General features: G+C 37.8%; 1 protein-coding gene across 2 annotated transcripts in view; it reads right to left on the reverse strand.

Moving 5' to 3' along the window:
- CPQ (carboxypeptidase Q) overlaps positions 1-22,438 on the reverse strand; it is a 434,008-nt gene that overhangs the window by 340,933 nt on the left and 70,637 nt on the right. For both annotated transcript variants that reach the window (XM_054692097.1, XM_037503727.2), the window contains one exon: positions 10,592-11,063. In XM_054692097.1, the coding sequence (XP_054548072.1) occupies positions 10,592-11,063 (472 nt within the window). Of the gene's footprint in view, positions 1-10,591; positions 11,064-22,438 lie in introns of those variants that run through there.

Here is a 22,438-nt window from a genome sequence, read left to right on the forward strand (position 1 = left end):
TGATGAGACTCAACAACAACAAAGAAAATAATCCAGTGAAAAAATGGGCAGAAGAGCTAAAAAGAAACTTCTCTGAAGAGGAAATGCAAATGGCCAACAGGCATATGAAAAAATGTTCACCATCACTCGTAATCAGGGAAATGCAAATCAAAACTACCATGAGATACCATCTTACACCAGTGAGAATGGCACATATTAAAAAAACTAGTTGGCGAGGGTGTGGAGAAAAAGGAACTCTCCTGCATTGCTGGTGGGAGTGCAAACTGGTCCAACACTATGGAGAGCTGTGTGGAGATTTCTGGACCTACTAAACATAGAGCTTCCATATGATCCAGCAATTCCACTCCTAGGTATTTACCCAAAGGACACAGAAACATCAACTCCAAAGAGCACCTGCACCCCTATGTTTATAGCAGCACTCTTTACAATAGCTAAGCTTTGGAATCAACCCAAACGCCCCAAAATAGATGACTGGATCAAGAAGATGTGGTACATATACACCATGGAATATTACTCAGCATTCAAAAAAGATAAACACATGCAATTTGCAGCAACATGGATGGCGCTGGAAGAGATCATGCTCAGCGAAATAAGCCAGAAAGAAAAAGAAAAATATCGGATGGTCTCACTCATAGCAGGAATCTAGAAAACTTAAATAAGGGACCAGGAAAATGAATATCTATAAGAAAGTGAAAATCATAATCAACAAACAACTATGAACCAGAGACACTTTATGAGGGGAGGGGGTGGGGGGGGGATTGGGGTCAAAATAAAGGGGTTGCAATTGTTTGGGGAATATAAAAATAAAAAAATTAAAATTAAAAAAAAAGAAAACTAAATACCACTTAGATTACATTACTGAGCTTGGGTTTCCTATCTGAATCAATTACTTGCATTAGTGAAGACGCACGCCATTATTAAAATCTGCTTAAGGATCTCATTCACTGCCAACTGCTGCTTTCAAGACTTCCAGGGGAAATGCCCAGGTGATTGGGAACCATTTACCCTTATATTGGTCTGGATGATAGCATGTGTTCCTAATGACTCACTCTGCATAATTTGTCAATTTTTCCTCCTTCCTATGTAATTCTCTTGGCAATAAAAGCTAGCATGGGTCTGCAAAAAAAAAAAAAAAAAAGAATGTTTATGTGAAATTCCACTATCAACTATCAAGTAGTACTCACTAGCTATATATCCTATCTGGCCTTATCTGAGGTTTCCACAATTATTCAAACATCATCTTTAAAAAAAAAAAAAAGCTCATCTTCCTTCCACCATGTTATCTATATGTACCTTTCAGAAATACCCTATCCATTACCTTATTATGTACATGGTATGAAATGAAGTAATACTGACCAACAAATTATACTGCACAAAGTCTTAGAAGAATTCCTATGCTAGATGAGTCCAAAGAAAATACGATATATCTTGGGCTCAGTGGCAACTTATAAGGGTCAAGCACAAGTCAACCAACTTTTAACAATTTCACTCCCAAGTTCTTTCAAAAATACTAGACGGATGTCATCTCGTCCCAGTGGCTCATTTATCACCCATTTTACCAATCTGGCCTTGAGCATCCAATGCTTTTACCCTTAGTTGATCTAAAACTTCTAAGCCACCAACCTCTAAAGAAGACAAATATTTTTAATTTTTCCTCAGAAAAATGTTTCAATGTCTCAGTTTGATGATATAAAGTACTGAAACTTGCTGGAAAATTTACATACAATTTTAAAAGACAATAAAAAATATAAGGAGTTCCATAAGGCCTTAGCCTGCCAAGCTCCCTAGAGAAATCAAAGTGCCTTCAACTTATAGATATTATTGATGCATTTTCCCAAGAGCCATCAAAATGGCACTGATTCTTAGGAAACGACTTTCATTGTGAAATGCATCACAAATGTTTCTTTACTGCTGTAAGAGTATAAAATATGTACTCAACAGTCTGCTTCAAGTGACTAATTCTAAGAATATACAATAATGCTGTCAAAGAGGACTTTTCAGACTAAGAAGAAGATAGAAGCTCCAATTAAATCTAGAGCAATAACCTGACATAGCTGCAAATACATTCAGCTTCAGACTACCCTGTTAGGAAGCTATTAAGCAGAAATCAGGAAGTATAACTGGAGACATAGAGACAGATTCCAAAAGAAAGAGGCTGAGAGAAGGAATGGTTGAGATAAGAGAGAAACAGGGAGAAAGGCAGAGATGATTAGATGAGAGAAGTTCAGAGGTGAAATAGAGAAACAGAGCAAATAACAGAGACATAAAGAGAATCACAACTATCAAGAAAGATATTTAAATTTCCTGGTTCCACATGATTAAAGTCCAATACCAATTATAACCTTTTAATTATTCTTAGATCTTTAGATTCGCCCACATCATTTATCATTGGTTATCAATTAGTAACCAATGATATTTTCTTGGGAAAATATCCCAGAGAGATTTGACAAACAGTGAGGTGTGAGCTGGAAGAAGAATGTTTACTTAGGGCCTCCCCAGTAGCACAGTGGGTTGAGCACAGCGCTGTGAAGCTGTCTGCAGCCTCTGCAGCGCCGGTTCAATTCCTGGCAGGCCAGGGAGATTCCCACATGGCGCGGCAGACCTCTCCTGCCTCACCCGCTGCTCCCCTCAGCAGTGTTTTCAGCCATCTGCCTGTTCTGGTCCCCACTCTGTCTCACCCTCCCACGCCTCTGACCTGTACTCCTGTTCTTGTATAAATAATCTTTAAAAAAAAAAAAAAGTTTACTTGACAGGATACCTGGGTACTACCAACCTACACTTTTCATCAAGTCTCCAGGGAACACTATTCAGTTTTAGAATTCTAGATTTTCTGTAAAATTTAAACATTGAGATTATCACTGATGTGACCTAAAGTTCTGACTATACTAAAATCTATAAAACCAAACAAAGACACATCATCCCTGCCTTCAGAAACTTTGAAACCATGAGTACAATGACAAAGATACATTGCATTAAAACTAATAATATATGAGTAAATAGTAAGGATTTTATATCAAAATTGACAAATAACTATGAACCAGAGACACTCTATGGCGGGTGGGGGGCAGGGAAAGGAGGGCTTGGGGTCAAAATAAGGGGGTTGTAATTATATGGGGAATATAAAAAATAAAATTTAAATTAAAAAAATAAAAAAAAAGGTAAGGATTTCACATTGTGTAGGCATAAATCTAAGTAAATGGCATAAGATCATGGGTAGACAGAATATTGGATGTTTAAAATGGAAAAGAAGTAATTTCCTTTTTTCTCAGAGAAAATGACAAATTAATCAAAAATCTCCCTTTAACCAAATACCTCAACTCACGGACAGACAAGTAGATTTTTGTTTTTAACATCAGATTCAGAGTGCTGGGTTAATTCTTCTCCTCAATTAATATTATTATTATCATTGGCCTATTAAGGCAAATCTCTTCATTCTACTTGCTTGTATTTAAAATGTATTTATTCTCTTTGATCCCCATTCCTCATTCCTACCTTCACTCCATGTCTGAAGTAAACAACTGTTCTAAGATGCTTTGGGTTTATAGGTCTTCCTGTAAAATGTACATTATTATTCAGTGTGCAATGCAAAAAGACAGTATGCAACTGTCTTACATATATCATTTTTTTTTTACTTTTTTGCCAAACTTTATGTTTATAAGATCCATCTGTGTTGTTACACATATATTAGTCTGTTATTTCCATCTTCAGTATATTATTTCCCAGGATGGGGGGAGTAACCACCACATTTTATGTGCCTAGTATCCTGGTGATTAACCTCCAGATGAACCTAATCCGCACAAATAAAGCTACAAAAATCATCATTGTATATGTACCTTAGGGATCTATGTGACAATATTTTCAGAAAATGCACCAAGGAAATGAATTACTGGAAGTAAAGTGAATATGAAAACATATTTAAGTTGGCTAAATATTACCAATTCTGCTCTTCAGAAAGATGGTACCACATTTCATGCCCACCAATCAATGCATGAAAGTTCCTATGTTCTCACAAACCTACAAACGCATTTTACATCTCTGCTGTGAAATGCTCTCATTATTAAAAATGCATTGTTCTAATTATTAATGCCTTAAAATTTCTATACACACTTGGTAGCTTTTAGGTTTCCCCCTTATAAACTGTATTTAGAGCCTTTGTTTCTTTTTCTATTACTGTTACTGCCTTTTTTCTTGTTTTTCAGTAGTTCATAACCTACATAGTAATCTGAATGATTTTAGATGGTGTTGGTATCTTCTCCAATTTTGCCACCTCTCTAGCGGCTTTATTCATAATATATTTCATTGAATAGAAATTATTAATTCTGATATATTCAAATTCAGTAATGTTTTTGTCTTATGGCTTGAACTTTTTAATTTAAGCTGTGTTTCTTTGAGAATGAAGGCATTTAGGAGACAGATGTCATGATCCCATCCTTGAGGAAGTAGTTAAAAGAATAGAAACATCTAAAAGCTAAGGCCAGCAAGAGCCACCATGTGGCAAGGTGAATAGGGAAGGCTACAGAAAAAGCTTGACTTGGGGCAAGGCCCTGCCATATATTAGCTGTGTGACCTTGGACAAAGTGCTAAATCTCCCCGAGCCTTCCCTCTGTAAATTGTGAGCAGTATCTATCCCAAAAGACAATGCAAGTCAGAGTCTGCACAATGACTACACTGCAACAGACTCAATAAATGTGAGTTCCTTTGTTCCCATCTTCCTCATTCCCACTCCTGACTTGCTGCAGAGGGAATTTGCAACCTCTAAACTTTGGAGTAAGATTCTTCACCTGATCACATCCTTCCAAATTCCAAGTTTCATCTGTGGATACAGGCTAACCACAACACTTCTGCTCGTACTGCAATTAGATATCAGTCAAAAGTTTAAGCCCTAGGGGAAAAAGGTGTGAAAATGCTGTTTTCCTGATGAGACTAAAGGAGGAGAAGAGGACAGGTGCAAATAACTAATCATCTGATGATGGGACCTTGTGCATAAATTAGTTAGCACCTCACTAAGGAATGAATTGAAAGTACTGGCTGTAGAATGTCTTCCTAGGAATATGCAAGAAGTCTATTTTAGGCTCTATGCGGGTGAATATAGTAGAATTTAGAGTAAGCTTAAGCTATGATTTTTCCAGACTATTTCGGGGATGAGTTTCCGTAGAGAAGCTATGTGAAGCTGAATCCTTAAATATGGACATCCCAGGCAGAAAATATATCTTTTTCTTGTTTATTTATGAAAAGTTCATAACATAGTTATTAGGAGGCGTAATGAAATGAACATTGTGTTAGATATGGACAACTAGCATTCAACATCCATGCTAACTTTCTTTAAATGTAATTTTCTCACTGTAAAAGCTAAAAACTGCATTTCTGGGACTTCCTACAGCGAGTGTCAACAGTTTTATACACCCAAGCAAGATCTGAAAGACAAATTAGGTGGAGGCTGTTTTCTGTTTCTGTAGTCTCAGAGACAAGCACCATTGTGTGTGGATTTTCTGTAGCAGCTTTCTGAGAAAGGCCACTGCTTAATCTAAGAAAGGCAATCATGTTAGCCCGAGTCCACAAAATTGTTCTCAAAATCATTCCTGAAAAGCTGAAATTAAGGTCTGTATCATTAGCTTTCTCCATGATTCTGTAAACCATTTATAATCCTGTAATATACTCATGTCTGCTTAAACCAGTTCTAGTAGATTCTATTTTCCACAAATGAACATTAATCACCAGTCAACTCTACACATTAAGCTGGGTCTAGTGCTACCTCCACCTCTTCCTCATCCAATTTCTAAGTCAGTTTCATAAAGAAAAAACATGAGGAACACATACTCTGACATGAACTAGGAAAGTACCAATTACTGCATACAATTTAAAATCCAAAGCCATTTTGACTGGCACCTTAAGTTTGTAAGTACGATTTCAAGAGTAAGTTGCACATCAATCTGCAAACAATGATGCTGATGTTCAAAGTCTATAAAAATAAAAATCTTCACTATGTCTCGCCTTAACCGTGTTATGAACTTTTTGCTTAAACAAACAACTAAAAAATAAGGTGTTTGTTATAGAATACAGGTAACAGCTATATTTTGTTAGCAAATCAGTATTTTGGTCCTCCATAATTAATGGATTATTGTGGAATATGAGTAAAAGGAATTTTGAGGACAGTAATCATAAAATGAAGTAGAGGCACATGTACCTGGAAACCCACTTATATTTATATTTTAAGGTGACAAAATTAAGACCTATAGTGATTAAATGACTGGCCCAAAGTCACACAACTAGTAAGTGACTAAGTCAAGCTTGGAACATGGGTTTCCAGGGGAAGTGGCTCTGCACCATTCTACCTGTGTCTAAAGATGCCCATGTGCTGCTTTCACACTGTTTCCTATGGGAATTTTTACACACCTGATCCAACCTAACTCTCCAGGCTCCTCAGACTTTAAAATAGTCCAGTTGCCAGACAACTGTTTATATACTTTAAGCCCCACAGAATGAGAAGTGGGGTGAAAGTGAGTCTTGGATCACCACAATAGATTCCAATGAGTAACATTCACTTCCCCTGGGTTTGAAGGCCTCAGGAGCAATCAGTTACTTGGCTTAGTTTTTAATACTAGGCAGATAGGGAAGAGCAGGCCCAGATACAGAATGAGAAATGATGTTAAGAAAGAAACAGGAATGGGAAAACATTTCCAAAAAGAATGTGCAGAAACCAATATATCCTCACTTCATCACAGTATAGGTATCAGTAGCTTTTTAGACAGAGCTACTTCAGGCAGATTACTAAAAGGAAAAAAAATCTTATAAATGAAAATAATATTTTAAAATGTGTACATAAGGCAATAGACTAATGATTAAAAGCAAAAACTCATGCATTTGACAGTTTTTCATGCCTGAACTTGGCCTATTACTTGTTGGGTAAACTAACTAACTCTCTTATAATTTTCTCATCTGTTAACAAACAAAAAAAGGGCTAGAAAACAAAATTCAAAACAGTTGGGAGGGCTCAAATGAAAGGATCGTATAGATACATATGTGTACACAGGCTGGTGCCTAACAGATTAGTATATAACAGAAGGCAATTGAACAAAACTCCCAGTTGACACTATGGAACCCAGGCTGAGAATTTCCCCAATACCTTAGAAGACCCTACCACTTCACTCATGCACCCTCAGAAAATCAAAACTGGCCATCAGAGCAGTGCTTCAAAGTAGTGGGGTGAGAAATGTGGCAGATCTTCTCCCCTATAAAACAATGCACTGGGAAAAATTATTTTTAAAACATTTCTTGAAGTCTCTCAAAATTATACTAAGGGCACACAGCAAATGTGGACACATTCATTCTCATTCAATTTATAAGACTGTCTTGAAATTCTGTTGCATTTGGTCATAACCTACTTCCTTCTCTCATGCACAGCTCCATGTTACAAAAACTCTAATATGGGCATGCTGCTCCAGGAGGACTAAGGCTCCATCCCTCTACGTAGCCTCCACTCATATGGTAGAAATCCTACCTTGAGAGTAGACACTGATAATAGGGACCTTGATGGCCCCCATCTCAGTTCACTATACTGGGAGAGGCAAGCTGAGAAGACCAGAAACTACCACCTCCCCTTCTAGCACCTGCTAGGGCTATCACTCTGCCATTGTGCCTACCTCCTGAGAAGTCGCAAAGAGGATCCTTGAGGAATATGGCAAGCTGGGAAGATAAAGAACTCTGCGGTACTTATATTAGGCAGTGATTTATTTGGAGCAGAACACAGAGAATTCTACACCTAAAGGTGTCATTGAAAAAAAATGAAGAGCTCATTGAAAGCAATTAAATGGGTGTTGGTAGCTTCATGATAATGCTAGCAATAAGCAGAATGGCAGAACAATCAGAAGTTTACCAGAAGGAGTCAGGGAAAGAAGCAACCAGAAAAGCCATCCTGAGATTACAATAAACACTGGAGGCTGGGAAAGCTCTGCCCATGTTAGTACACAGGAACAATCAAAACAAGACAAGGGTCAGAAGTGAAAGCATTTCCCAAACCTCATACAGACCATCAACAAAGGGCAGAAGCCTCACTGGCATAAGAGGTTTTCAGAATAACCTGTGATCTAACAGTGGCTGAAAAACAAGCTATTCTGACCAGGGGGGAGGGGGGAGAGGGGGAGACATTATTAAGCACACTGAAAGATTATGTGATTATGTGCATGTCCAAGACTACATAGGAAACTTCCAAGTTATTAATCCTTATTTGAACTTTGAGCATAAAATAGACTACCAAGCCACATAAATATTCAAGAGTACAGGATAAAAACATAACAGGCTAAAGTGACCTAAGTACAAGCCAATAAGTGGCTTGTGCAGGCCCATGTGTGACTCCTAGGGAACCAAACTAATAAAAATAATGGAAAATAAAATCACTATAAATAGAGTCATCAAAATGTGTACACTGTGGGAGAAATAGACTATATGTGTGTGTGTGTATATATATATATATATATATATATATATATATATATATAGTACCACTAAGTCATTAAACAAATAGATGAACAAACAAATAAAATAACATCAATCTCCGATGGGCAGGGAAGAGGAAGGAAGAGTCAGTATCAAGGAGGAAAGAGTAGGCATTAGAAACTGCTTTTGAAGGGGGCCCAGCTGTAGGACACCTCAGACAGACTTTGAAGCCACTATTTTAAATTCATTAAAGTCACTAAAGAAAGCTACAACAATGTCTCATCAAATAGAGAATATCAATAAAGAAAGTGTAAAAAAGACCAAATGGAAATTCTGGACTTAAAAAGTATAACTGAAAAGAAGAAAAAAAAAATCAGTAGAGGGGCCCAATAGCATAACTGAACTAAAAGAAGAAAGAACCAGTGAACTTGACAACACATCAATACAGGTTCTGTAATCTGAAAAACAAAGAAAGAAAGAAAAATAAAGGAAGGTAAATGAGCAGAGCTTCAAGAACTTTAAGATACCATTAAGTACATCAACACCTATGATGAAAGTGCCAGATGGAAAGAGAGCAAAAAATAATGCAAAAAAAGAAGGGAGGAGTGTGTGGAGAGAGGAGAAGGATGGAGATTAACTGCTAATAGGTACATAGTTTATTTTGGGGGTTATGAGAATGTTCTACAATTAGATTGTGATGGTGCTTCTACAACTGTGAATATATTAAACACTAATCAACTGTATATTTAAATGAGTAACTATTATGTACATGTATATATCAATAAAGATTTTTTTTAAAAAACTGACCATCTACTTTTCTATTGGTCTTCCTCTTAGCATTAGAGAAGATCAGAAGTTTCTATAAACCTTTTATGAACTAGTTTCTATAAACTTCTGCCTTAAGAAAAATAATCCATGAATACATTTGAGACTGACTAATAGCTCACTTTTGACTGATCGTATATTCTTAATCTAGGCATTTATATTATCTTATAAAGCTGTGTCTGGATGTTTATTGTTTACCCTGTATTACAGAGAAATCTCCATTTAAAAAAAAGGGGGAGGTTCCATGTTCTTTGTCCTACCTAATGAAGGATGGAGCTGAGTGGTGAGGGAAAATGAGAGAAGACTTGGAGAATAAGACCTGGAGAGACAACTTGGGAGAGACACATGGGGTAGAAAGACATGTGAAGAAAAAGCGCATGTTTTCTTCTCAGCTTTGTGCTTGCACCAGGGATTTGAAAGAAAAGGAAGGAGTCCCACGGAGTTGAGACATGTAGAGACTTTGGAAGAGACCTGTGGAGAGGCTGACAATGGCAAATGGAACCTTGATTTGTACTTTCATTTTCTTCCTTTTGTCCCAGACTTGCCTGGACTTTTTCTATGGTTCCTGCCAAGAGATGCCTTAGATTTGTGGCAAGTTTTCAGGCCTCAGTGGCCCTGCTTTGAGCCAACCTTGTTTGCCTGGGCATTTACCCATTAAGGGGACTGGCAATTTTGGGTGTTTTATTGGAAAAAACTACTATCCTTTCTTCTCTTCTTTTTCTATGCACACTACTCCTGTGAAGTTCTTTCACACTAGGAGTATGCTTTGTCTTTACCCAATGAATGACAGAACCCCTTGAGAGCTTGCAAGTTTGGAGGTCCCACAGTGTCCCTCAGTTTCTGCACACTACCGCATCTTGGATAATTCTTTTCATTAGGGGCCTCAGATTCTATAAAAATAACTAAATCAATTCAATGTGCAAGACTCTGCTCCCTATTCCTTAATTCTAAGAAATTCTATACATCGAGGGTACTTGAAGTTATACTTTGTATATTATTTACATGTACCCCAGCTCTCAACAGAATGTTACTAATGTCAGATGACAGAAAAACTAGATAAAGATGATAAATATCATCAAACTATAGCTATAAATACTTCATTTAAACAGTGATCCTATACAATCACCTTTCTACTAGAAAAGGTATTAGTAAGGGAGGAAAAGGAAGAAGGAAAAAGTATGAATTGATAAGTTGTTATGACAGTAAATGGCAGATAATTATGTATTTTTATCACCCAAATTGTAATATGAATCATGCATACTATAGCCAATCATGTCACATACATTAGTATTATAAAACGAAAACCAAAATGAATTGAAAAGACAAATGATACCTTCTGGGGGTGTCCCAACGCTGCTGCCAAGGCCCAAAATCTCCATCTTGTGAATTCGTGGCTCCAGCATCACAGCTGATTCTTCTCCCCTTTCCCAGTGGGGTATTTTGACTGGCTCCAGGTGGACATTCTCCAGCCCATCTTCCCGCAGGTTTTGGTACATGAGTTGGATGGCCTTTTCTAGGCTCTTGGAGCCACTTAGTCTGGGTCCAACAGTATCAACTAGAAGTGCCAGTCGCTCATAGGATCTGTTCTGGGCTTTACCATAAACAGCAAGGTTGATGATTGCTTTAGCAATGTCTCCATAGCAGGCTATTTCTTCTTTTATTTCTTGAAAAGTTCTTTGAGAGACATCTTCCTTATATATAGCCTTTCCAGAGTTCAGGGATAAAAGGTGAACAACTCCAACAAATGTGAAGAGAAGGAACTTCATTTTTTTTTTTTTTTTAGTTTGTTTTCTTCCTAACAGTACCTATGGTGAAAAAGAAACAAGATTTAGGGGGAATGAATCACATTGTCATATGTCCACATCCAGAGATTGCTTTTCAAACAGGATTCCTCTTTTCTCCTCAACCATTCATTAGCAACTTCCACCATCAACCTGAGGCATCATGACTCCCAAGAGTGAAGAAAAGGAAATGTTTGGCCTTATTAACATGGCAGCATTTATTAAAACCATAGAAGCATGTTATCCAGTTTAAAGTATGTTTAAAATCCACTAACATAATGGTGTTTAAATACTGTTTAAAATACAATAAAAGAGTAAAATAAGATAACTAGGAATGAGAAAGCAAGCAGTGGCAGCAGTGACAGGGCTAGGACAGAATTGTGTGATGCCCTCCCTCCGAACAGGGCGATACAAGCGGTTCCTTCTCCATAATATGCTATTTCCCCTTCGTTTTTGCACTGTCCTTTTAGGCCCTTCCAAAAGCCATCTTTTCTTGGTGCTTTCCCTAACCCCTAAACAACTCAGGTGGACAGTTTCTTATCGTAACCAGGATCCATGAGGATCCTAGAGGAGGAAGATAGTTATTAAGTAAATTGACCAAAGACATACAAAAGTTTTCTCACTCTACAATTTGCACTCCAAATAGTGATAATTAAAGTGTGGCTTGTGAATGAAAGCCAAGTACTTTTCACTAGTCCACGGTTGATAAATACAGAGATTACTAATAAAAACATTCAATGCTATGCATCACAAAAGTTTTATACAGATTGAAATTAAAATGATTTCAATTAAACATTCAGTTTCTTACACTGCAGCATTTCAAATGCTTAATAGTCACATGTGGCTAGTGGCTACCATATTGGGCAGTACAAACCAAACATTCTATCATCATAGACAGTTCTATTGGAGCACTGGTTTAGGCACCTGTTTTGCAACCATCCCAGGACAAGTAGGTTCACCATTGGTTCTAGCAGTTTAAAAGAGAATTTTGGAGACCTTGGCATCACTTTCACAGGGTTTAAGGGTAAGTAGGGAGAATCAGTCAGCAGGGAGACAGCAGCTTGAGCCCCTTGCAAATCTCTACACACCCTTTTCTCTGGGCTTCCTCTGGTAGCTGCCGCTTGACCTCTCATAGCTGTTCTGCTGTAGCTGTGTGTAGGGTAAAGAAAATGTCAGGCTTTTCTGCCTTCCCGCCATCAGGATAGATAATGGATCCTTGTGGTCCTGAATGCATGCCTGAGGGTAGGCACCTGGAATAGGGTGTGGGCCTACGTAGGTGGGATTCACCTGGGCTAAGACTGTGCTTTTTAAGGGCGGCGTCACAGGGTCGACAGCAGAAGCTGAAGAGAAGCCGAGAGAGAAGCAAAGAAGCAGAAGCAGAGAACGCCAGAGAGCCCAGAGAGAGTGAAAATTTGCTGGAGGCTGGGAGGACTGCCAGCCTCCTGGCCCCCCAGCACCCCTGCCTGCCATGTACCCGCTAAATCCCAATAAAAGACCTGCAAAAAACCACTGAGGACTCTGACTCCTCCTTCACCTGGTCTGCTGGATCTGAAAACCTGCACTGTGATCCTGTCCTGCCTTTACACTGTGTCTGAGTAATGCCACCCTTATATCCCTTCCCTTCTAGGCACAGGTGTGCACACTTGCACATGCGCACACACCCATTATAATCAGGCACTCGTGCCCCACACTCACGCACCTTCTACATTAACAAGATCAAGGCCACAGGTGATAGACATGGAGGCCAAAGGGGTAAAAGCCGGACCAACTTCATTTACCCTACAGCAACTTATAGACAATTGACAAAATAACTGTACATTTATCTAATTCACTACTATTGCATTATGAAAGCATCAGTCTGCAATAAATTTAAAATCTAAGACTGGTCTTTCACCACATATAATTTGAGAAGCAGTCATAAATTACTATACTATAAGAATAAATTCCAAATTCAGCCTGCATAAAGACCTTTCAAAATATGTATTCAACAACTACAACCTCATTTCTTTCCTAAACTTCACCTCAATCTCAACCTCAACATGTTTTCATTCTTTCTCTCTCTCTCTCTCTCTCTCTCTCTCTCTCTCGCTCACACACACACACACATACACACACACACACACACACACACACACACACACACACAGCCTAAGCTTCTATATTCTGAGCACTTAAAATGTAGATGGTCTAAACTGAGATGTTTTACAAGTATAAAATACATACATGATTTTCTCTTTTAAATCAAATACTTCATACTAAGTATGAAAAAACAAATACTGCAGATGTATTGGATTCAATGCATATTATTATTATTAACGCCCCATTTCTTTTTAATTTTTAGTATTTCCTTTTAAATTTTTAATATTTCTTTTTAATTTTTAAAATTTTTAATTTTGTTACTGCAAAATTTTAGCTTAATACTTTTATATTTCTATTCGACAGTAATAATGTAGTTGCATTTGATGTGGACACCGTTCTCCAAACACCCAGGGTCTTCCATAACTTTAGGTCTTAACATATGTTCATTCTCTTTTACTTCAAGGCCCTCCTCCTCACCCTACTCCCCTTCACCTTGCAAGTTTCTCCACTAATTCTTTTAATGCAAATGCTTCAAAAATCACCTTCTTTGTGGAGCCTCACCACACAACACCCTACAGTTATTTGACCATTTTCTGTGCTTTTGTCATAATCAACTATATTATCAAATAACTGATGTATTTGTTTATCAATCTGTCTCCTATTTTCCTAGTCAAGTAGGGTAAATTATTCATCATTAGGCTTCAATCATTGTACCATGTGTAGGCACTCAATACATTTTAATTTAGAGGGTGTATGAGTCCTTACTCTCTCTAGGGCTTAGAGTCCCTCATGCGTGAGGGTACTTGTCTTGCTCACTTCACAAAGAAGTAAAAGAAATAAAAAACATGCCATCATATCTTCAACATTAAGAAAACTATATATTGCCACTATTTTCCTTTTCATTATAACTATTTAACATACTGATACTTATTTTAAAATAACTAAGTTTTATCAAGCAAAGTATTTCAACATATTACAATTTTTCTAAGTATATTTTTTTTTCAATATGCTGTTGGTGCAAAAAAAATGAGGGAAAAGAGTTAATAGGTTATTTGTTAACACCAAACACAGGTATCTACTTCTTGTTAAAAAGTCTCTAAGCAGGGCCTCCCCGGTGGCGCAGCGGTTGAGCGCTGGGTTGCGAAGCTGCCCGCAGCCTCTGCGGCGCCGGTTCAATTCCCGGCTGCTCCCCGGCCACCGGAGGAGGGTCCCACATGGTGCGCAGACCTCTCCTGCCGCCCGCTGCTCCCCTCAGCAGTGTACTTCGGTCCTTCTGCCTGCTCTGCTCCCTGCTCTGGCTCTGGTGAATTCTCTCACCCTCCCGCGCTTCTGACTGTACCCAGTGCATGTATAAACGAAACAAACGAACAAATAAATAAATAAATAAAAACATGAAAAAAAAAAAAAAAAAACTCCATCATTTAAAAAAAAAAAAAAAAAAAAGTCTCTAAGCAATCTGCAAACATTAACAATTTCACAATACATTTCAAATGATGAATTCAAATCTTATAATGACAACATTGTAGAGATAAGGGTTGCTTAGGGAGCCCTATCCCATACCCTTGCTTTGTAGAAACTTAAACATAACCTGAGTTGTGATTCCCAGGCAGCAGTTAAAGCAGCAACTACAATCAACCAGGTAACAGAACCAACCAGAACAGACTTCCTGGGGGATTAAGAATTGCCTTATTATTGGTAACTACATACTTTTATGTGTAATAAAAATTCACTGAAGGACATGCAATCTGAGAAGCAGATAACTAAATAAATATATGTGCTCAAACAGATTCATATGTGAAATAAGCATGGGAACACAGAGAAGTTAAACTAAGGGGATCATGTAAAGTCACAGAGAGGATGTCTTCACAAACCATCTCAAGGTCAACTGAGCATCTGTTCAAAAGAGGTATTTGTTGGGGTCAAAATAAAGGGGGGTGCAATTGTATGGGGAATATAAAAATAAAAATATAAATAAATAAATATCTTTAAAAAAATTTTAACAAAAGATATATTTGGGGAGGTGGGGGGGAAGCACAATGGACTATGGGTATTTTGGTGGTGGGAGAGTTAGAGTGACCATACCTGAGGGGAAAATCCTATACCGTCAGAATATTAACAAGAATGTAAAGCAATGGCACTTCATTAAAATTAATTAATAAAAAAGTATTCAGAAAATAATGCTCCAATTTATTTTTACGTTTTGCACGTATGTCAATTGAATTAATATATAATACACCATTTTGATAATAATGCTTAATACCCAAGATGGGCAATTAATTTTGACACTAAAATCATATATTTACTTCAAAACAGAAACATATCTGTGAGTATTGTTCTGAATACCTTAACTATACCTCAAATCCCACTAATACAAAAAATACTTTTAAAAGTAAGTTAATTTAAAAGATAATGACTGGCTACTTTTGAATGTATCAGTTTTTCCCCAGAATGTAATATCAGCACTTTAGAAAGCTTACCAAGATCAAAGACACAAAACAAACTATTTGAAAAATCACCTTGTACACCTGACATGAGGAAACACTACATGCTAGCTGATACTAAACCTGGCTTTTCCTAGAACACAATCTGAAGATTACTCATACACTTCATGGCTAGAGTGTATAATTATACGGCACTCCAACTGGACACTGAAAGAATATTTTCTTGTTTTTAGAAAGGTACAATAGCCCAACTAAGATATGTTTTCATTATTAAATAGTAGAAAGTAATTATTCTTAACGGTCAATATTTTGAGAAGTAACAAAAATGGAACAAGATTTTTGTTATAGTACATTTAGAAAATGTACTTTAGAAAAACATTACAAAATAAAATACATAATTTTAAAACGTAGGGACAATAATATGATATATAACTTGTACATTCCTAGCAAGAAATAGAGATTTATAATAAATTAGAATATATATACAGAATAAAGCTAAGTAAACACCAATAATCAAGGACAACTTGAAGAAATTCTCTCCTAATTCAGACATTTAGGATCTCCATACAACACAAATTTCACTCTAGGTCTGGTGTCAGTTCAGATGAGAAAGATGCTCAAAGGCACTAGTATATTTCCAAAAGAACTAAAGACACTAGCCCTTCTTAGTGTGAAAAGACAAAGACCAAAAATAAAAAATATTTTTCTGTATAAAATAAAAAAGGGTTTGGATAAGATGAATTTAAGATTTACTCACCAAATCCTTTCTCTCATGTTAGGACCAGGGGTACTAGCTCAAAGCTAATTTTAGGAAAATCAAAAATTCAAATTTTACCCAATGAGTGATAAACACATGCAATCGTTTACCTGAGAAAAAGAGGATTCAATAAAGTCATGAATGACATGAGTCACTGGAAGCTGAGCCATTTTTAATCTCCCAGCAAACACTAGCCTCACATTGACCTAAACAGGGGTCTGGTCATCTGAAAGACCTGTCAGTCTGCCCTGTTCAGAAATGCAAATGTCCCAATATAGTCATGTCATCAAGTAAATGAAGCAAGCTGCAGTGGTATTTTTCTACAATCTGCAAAGGGGGAAAGTAGTTCTACAGTGATCAACATTTCAAACATTCCCTCTCTATGAATTGCAAAAGATGTTTCCTTTGGGTTATAACTTTATTGCTCCCTTCAGTTTGCAAAAATTTATTGAGCACCTACTAAGCAATGAAGATACTATTGTATAGGATAATATCTACACCCTCAAAGAACTGCAAAGTGAGAGGAGAGAGAGAGAGAGAGAGAGAGAGAGAGAGAGAGAGAGAGAGGCGCTGTGTCCTTAAGCGAGGTTCTGTGAGCGCAGAGAGGATCAGGAGAACAAGTGCTGGAGCTAAAGGCCAACAAGTGGAAAAGGTGGGAGCGGCACCTAAGGAAAGGGAGCACTACTGCAGAAGCAACCCCTGCAGAGACAGAGAGGCTCAGCAAATCACTGCCTCCCCAGCAAAGAACATGTGGACTGTAAGTGGGGGAAATGGTGGAAGGGGCAGCACAGGAAGGGAGTAATCCCAAAGGTCTGACTGAAAAGGATTATTGAGTGAGGCTTCAACAGATATGGAACAAAATGCCCTGGGGTGTTATTACAGGAGACACAATGAAGAAAAGAACCAAAAAAAGGAAGGAAAAGGGGAGATGAAGGAGGAAAGGCAGAGAGGGAAGGGAGCGTGGAAGGAAGGCAGGAAGAGAAGAGGAAAGGAAAGAAAAGAGACAGAGGAGGGGGTAGGAAAAGTGTCTTCTTGATCTTCATTACTTGGCACAAAAACACACCTTATTAGCACGACAATATATGAATGAAGTTCCTCAAAATCCCTGAACAAATCACCACTGATCTACCTCTTTATTCCTTGCAATTTTCAGAGACAAAAGTAACCCAGTCTGACAAAAGATGCATTAGTCAAGCAATTCATTTACAAAGACAGGTAGTATCTTCTTCCATCAAAAATCCCTAAAAAACTAATAACCCAGCTGACAAAAATAATCTAGCACTCTCTAAAACACAGGACATTTGAAATGGCTAAACTGAAAATGCACATTTAAAAAAAAAATACTCTTTATTCTTATATACAAAAGGTTGAAGCCATTGTTCCTTTACTTGAATTCAAACTATGGAACTATTATTAAAGGCTGTAGCCTTCAAAATGTTACGCGACTGTTTTTAAAATCCATGCTGTATCACGCCCTTGACTTCAGGAATTTATATATTCAAAAGCAACTTTAGAGCACTATTTGAGAAAACTGGCTATTCGTTTATTGTCTTCACTATCCATGATTACAGATTATCTTTTTTCATAGAAAGAAATAAAGGTCCCTTATAATGTCATTTTTATTCCGGAAGCAAACTAAAGTTTCTCCTACTGTGAATTATATCCTAACAATAGGCTTACATTTTGAGAAAACAAAACAAAAAACCCTTTGCTTCTATTTCTAAATATTTTTCCTAAAATACTATTGTTTGAAAATGTCTCCAACTATGATAGAAATGGCAGAATAAATAGACTAAGTGAAGTGTAAAAGGACACAATGTAAAGAGAATGTGCTAAAAGACAGGAGTAAGATTTAGGAACTGAGATATTTATTGATTCTTTTGCTGCATCGCTTTTTCTTCTACAGACTGAATATACTGCTTACATGAAAACTTAAATATTTCCCCTAAACCTCCTCTTGCTAAACAGGACTCACTGATACTTTAGTTTCTGTCCACAGCATGTGGCTGACAGAAAGACCAGAAATACTAAATCCTAGCATGGACTCTGCCATATAAAAGTTCACTTCCCACTCCTGCTAACATTCCTGGCTCTATAATAATCAGCCCTTTAATCATCTTAAGGAAGATTCTTTTCTTTATTAAATTCAAAGTTCAAATAATACTAGCTTTCTAATTTCCATGGCTTATTTTCCAATTATTCATTCAGTCATTCGTTGAGAATTTACTACATGCTAGGAACTGTGTAAGAATTTGGAGAAGATACAAAAATCATCAAAATTCGGGTGCTGTAATTTGCAGGTAGTTAGTTAATCAATGCCCATTCCTCCTTTTTTTTTTAATCTTTGCTAACCACGCTTCAATTTTGTTTGCGGTACAATGGGTTCAGCCCCATGAATCTAAGCCAGTTGTTCTCAAAATGGATAGTACTAACAACAGGAGGCATTCTGAATATGTGGGAGGGGGGTGTGTTTTGATTATCATAAGGATATGGGGGTCCCTCTAGCAATTAGTTTGCAGGGGCCACCAGACACACTGCTCTGTGGGGAACAATCCTGTGTGCTGAGAACTTTCCAACAGTCCACACAGGCTTTCCTGATGTGAAAAGCCCATTTCCCCAAGCCTTAAACCTAAATCTCTTGCACATATAAATACATGTTGAAAAAGGTTTTGTACAGTTTAAATGCGAGTTTACATTTTCAAGAATGAAGTATCATGCACATCATGAGATATCTGTGCTATGTTTTGCTCAGAACTTTGCCAGGAGCTACCTATCATCTTCCAAGGCCCCAATGACTGTGCAGTTTCGGGGCCAGGGGAGCGGCATCCCCACACCGCAGGGCCATCTGCATTTGCTGCCATCACACTCATCAGCAAGCGCCTGACTGCTTCATCACATTGGCTAGTGCCGCCACGCCTGGGAATGTGCATTTTGAAGTACTTTATTATAAATTACTTTAATTTCTCTTTAATTAGTTCAGCATCTTGATTTATTTGAAAAGACACATAAGCACGTTATCTACGATGCTTAATTCAGAATAATGAAGCAGGCATTATAAATGATTTGTATTTTTAAAAAATAAAGAGGCATCATTTCTGATGGGATATAGAAAACTATTGGGATAGGAAACTAGTGATTTTAGTGACTTCGACAATTCTCTTCCTCATTCTTAGAGCCAACGTTCCAGCAAGGGAGTTTGCTTGACACAGTGCTACCCACAGAGACCCAAACTGAAGCAGCTGACATGAAAATGGTCACAATTCTTGAGCTGCATCAGCTACTTTGTAACCACAAGGACAAGACCTAGAGAACTGGTCCTCACATCCCTGAGCCACAGAACCAATACTAGCACCACCAACTTGTCTGTCACATGAGGAAAATAAACTCCATTTGTTTTAGTCACTGTTAGTTGGATTTTTGGTTCCTGAAGCTGTAAACACATTTCCAACTGCTGTACTACCTTAGGGGCTTCTAGGGAAGTCATAATGAAATATACTGTTTATGCTAATTAACATCACGCGCAAGGCCTAGGATCTGGCATGTGGTCTACCTAACCTTCCCACAGGCGCCTGTATTCTAAATATCCAACACCAAACTCAGAATCTTCCTTTTCAAACCTGTTCTTTATTTGTTCCCCACCACAGACAGTAAATTAGAAACAGCAGTGTTTAGAATCTTCCCTCTCCCTCAGGGAGAACAGGTGAACGGTCCACAAATCCTGCCTGTGTTACCTTTAAATTCTTTTTTATTTCCCTCCTCGTCAACCTGACCATCTCTTCCCCGGCTCAGCACATTGTTATCCTTCACCTAAAATACTTCCTCACTCATCTCCCTGCCTTACAAGCAGGTCCTTTTCCATCGCCATCAGATCAATTTTAAACCCAAATCGAGTAACACCTTGGCTTGACACATCTGCTTGCCTGCATTCGATGTTGAGTGTTATGGGTATGGCTTTACAGTATTCACAATCACCCCCTGTTATTCCCCCACCCTTACACTACAGTCCCCAACAGACTGTTTACCAGTCCTTGAGGTCAAAGAACACTCTCTCTACCTCTCTGGCTTTACTCATGCTGTTCTCTCTGCCAGTAACACCCTACCAACCCTTTCTCCATTTGGAGAAGCCACATCCATGATGCCAGAGCCAGCTCATCAGTCTCCACTCAAGGTGGAACCACTCTAAGCAAATAGCACCATTCCTGTCAATAAATATTTATAGAGTAAAGGACTAAATTCATCAAACAATAGTTGTATTTCAGAACAGAAGTATACAGCTCTGATTCATCACTTTAATGATTACTTTTCCTGCATCAGGCATTAGTTTGCTCCTTTAAATTATAGCATATTCGCAAGATCCTTTCATAAATGGAGTCAAGAGACCTGGAGCTTGGTCCTGGCTATCCCTCTCTAGATGTATGGCTTTGAACAACTTATTTGAAGTCTTTCTTAACATGTAAAGTAAGGGGTTATATTTCAGCTGTAACATTCTGTTACAAATTTTCTTTAAAATTTAGTATCAATCACTTTTCTTTATACTCCATGTTAACACTTGACCAAATCAACTTATACCAAACTCATAATTGGCTCATATATAAAAACCACTACTTAATGCACTGTTTTGATGTCTTCTGCCACAAGGCAACTGAAATCAGAACCACAAAGGTCACTGTGGATGTCCTTATTTCTAAATTCAATGAAAACATGTCAATTCCCATCATACTCATCATCTAAAACATCTGACATTATGGACAGTTTCTCCTTTTCCAAACATTCCTCTCCCCATATCTCGGCTCTCCTTCCTAATCTTTTCTGTGGAGTCTTTTCCTTCCACCTATCCTTTAAAGCTTAGTGTTTCCTGTGGCTCTCTCCTTAAGCCTCATCTACCACACATTCTAACTGGCAAGGTTGTTCACCCCCAGGCATCATTTACCATCTTCAGCTTGACCCATCTATAGGTTGGTAAGTCCTCTTAGTTTGGATGCCCAGGGGCACTGCAAAACTCAACATATTCAAATCCTTCTCATGATTTTTCCTTCAGAGTCTGTTCCTCCTGAACTCGCATTCTTGGTGCATGGCATTCCCACCACCCCATTACCTGGACCACTCAGGACACCACACCCTCTTTTAAGCCCTTTAGTTACTTAATCATTAAATACTATCAAATTTAACTTCCAAAAAATGCCTCCAAACCCATCCTTCCCTTCTAAACCTTCCTCACCACCTTGACTTCTGGCCCTATTATCTTGCCCTGAACCACTATAGCAATCTCCCAACTGATCTCCTTGCCTCTAGCCTCTTCTTCTCCCATCCATTCTCTTTGCAGTTGTTATCTTTCTTCCAATATTTACATTAAACTGTCTCTCCCACAATACCATAAGCTTAGTGTGAGCAGGGACTGTAGAATCCATCCTAGAACCCCTGGTCTGGCAACAGTAGACAGTGACACAGGCAGGGAATACACACACACACACACACACACACACACACACGTGTGTGTGTATTCCACATATAGTATATATATTCTATATATGTGTATATTCTACATATAAAATATATATAGTCTATATATAGACTTTAACATGTAAAGTAAGTAAAGTTACTTTAACATGTAAAGTAAATACATATATATTTTATATATATATATATATATATGTATACATCTACATATAGAAGGTGGTTCCTGAGTTAGTTTTGGAAGACTCTAGGAGCTAGCAGGCATGTGAGTTGGGGAGGAAAAGTCAATGTGCGATCCAGGCTTCAGCATAGCACTTCTCTCTGCATAACTCAAGGAAAGGTACTCAATACATCTCATGTGCTTAGTGAATAATGTACTGTTTTGAATTGAACCTTTCTATATAAATAGATAATCCCCAGATACAGGACCAATTCTTCTCATAGACGTTCATGTCCTCTTTGGTGTCTAATGTACTGCTTTTCAGAGTAAGTTATATTTGTATATAAAAGTTTTTTGTATCTATTTTCTTGTGAGGGAGGACTGGGGGGCAAGATAGGAAGAGCTGAAGAGACTAGACAAGCTCTTTGTTCCCACTGCACCCTAAATTCCAATTGCTATCAAAAAGTCATAAAGTTTGAAATCCTTAGAAAGTCAAACTTAGTAAAAA

Source organism: Talpa occidentalis, unplaced genomic scaffold (assembly GCF_014898055.3).
Source record: "Talpa occidentalis isolate TD23 unplaced genomic scaffold, MPIMG_talOcc4v2.1, whole genome shotgun sequence".
Taxonomy (NCBI): Eukaryota; Metazoa; Chordata; class Mammalia; order Eulipotyphla; family Talpidae; genus Talpa; species Talpa occidentalis.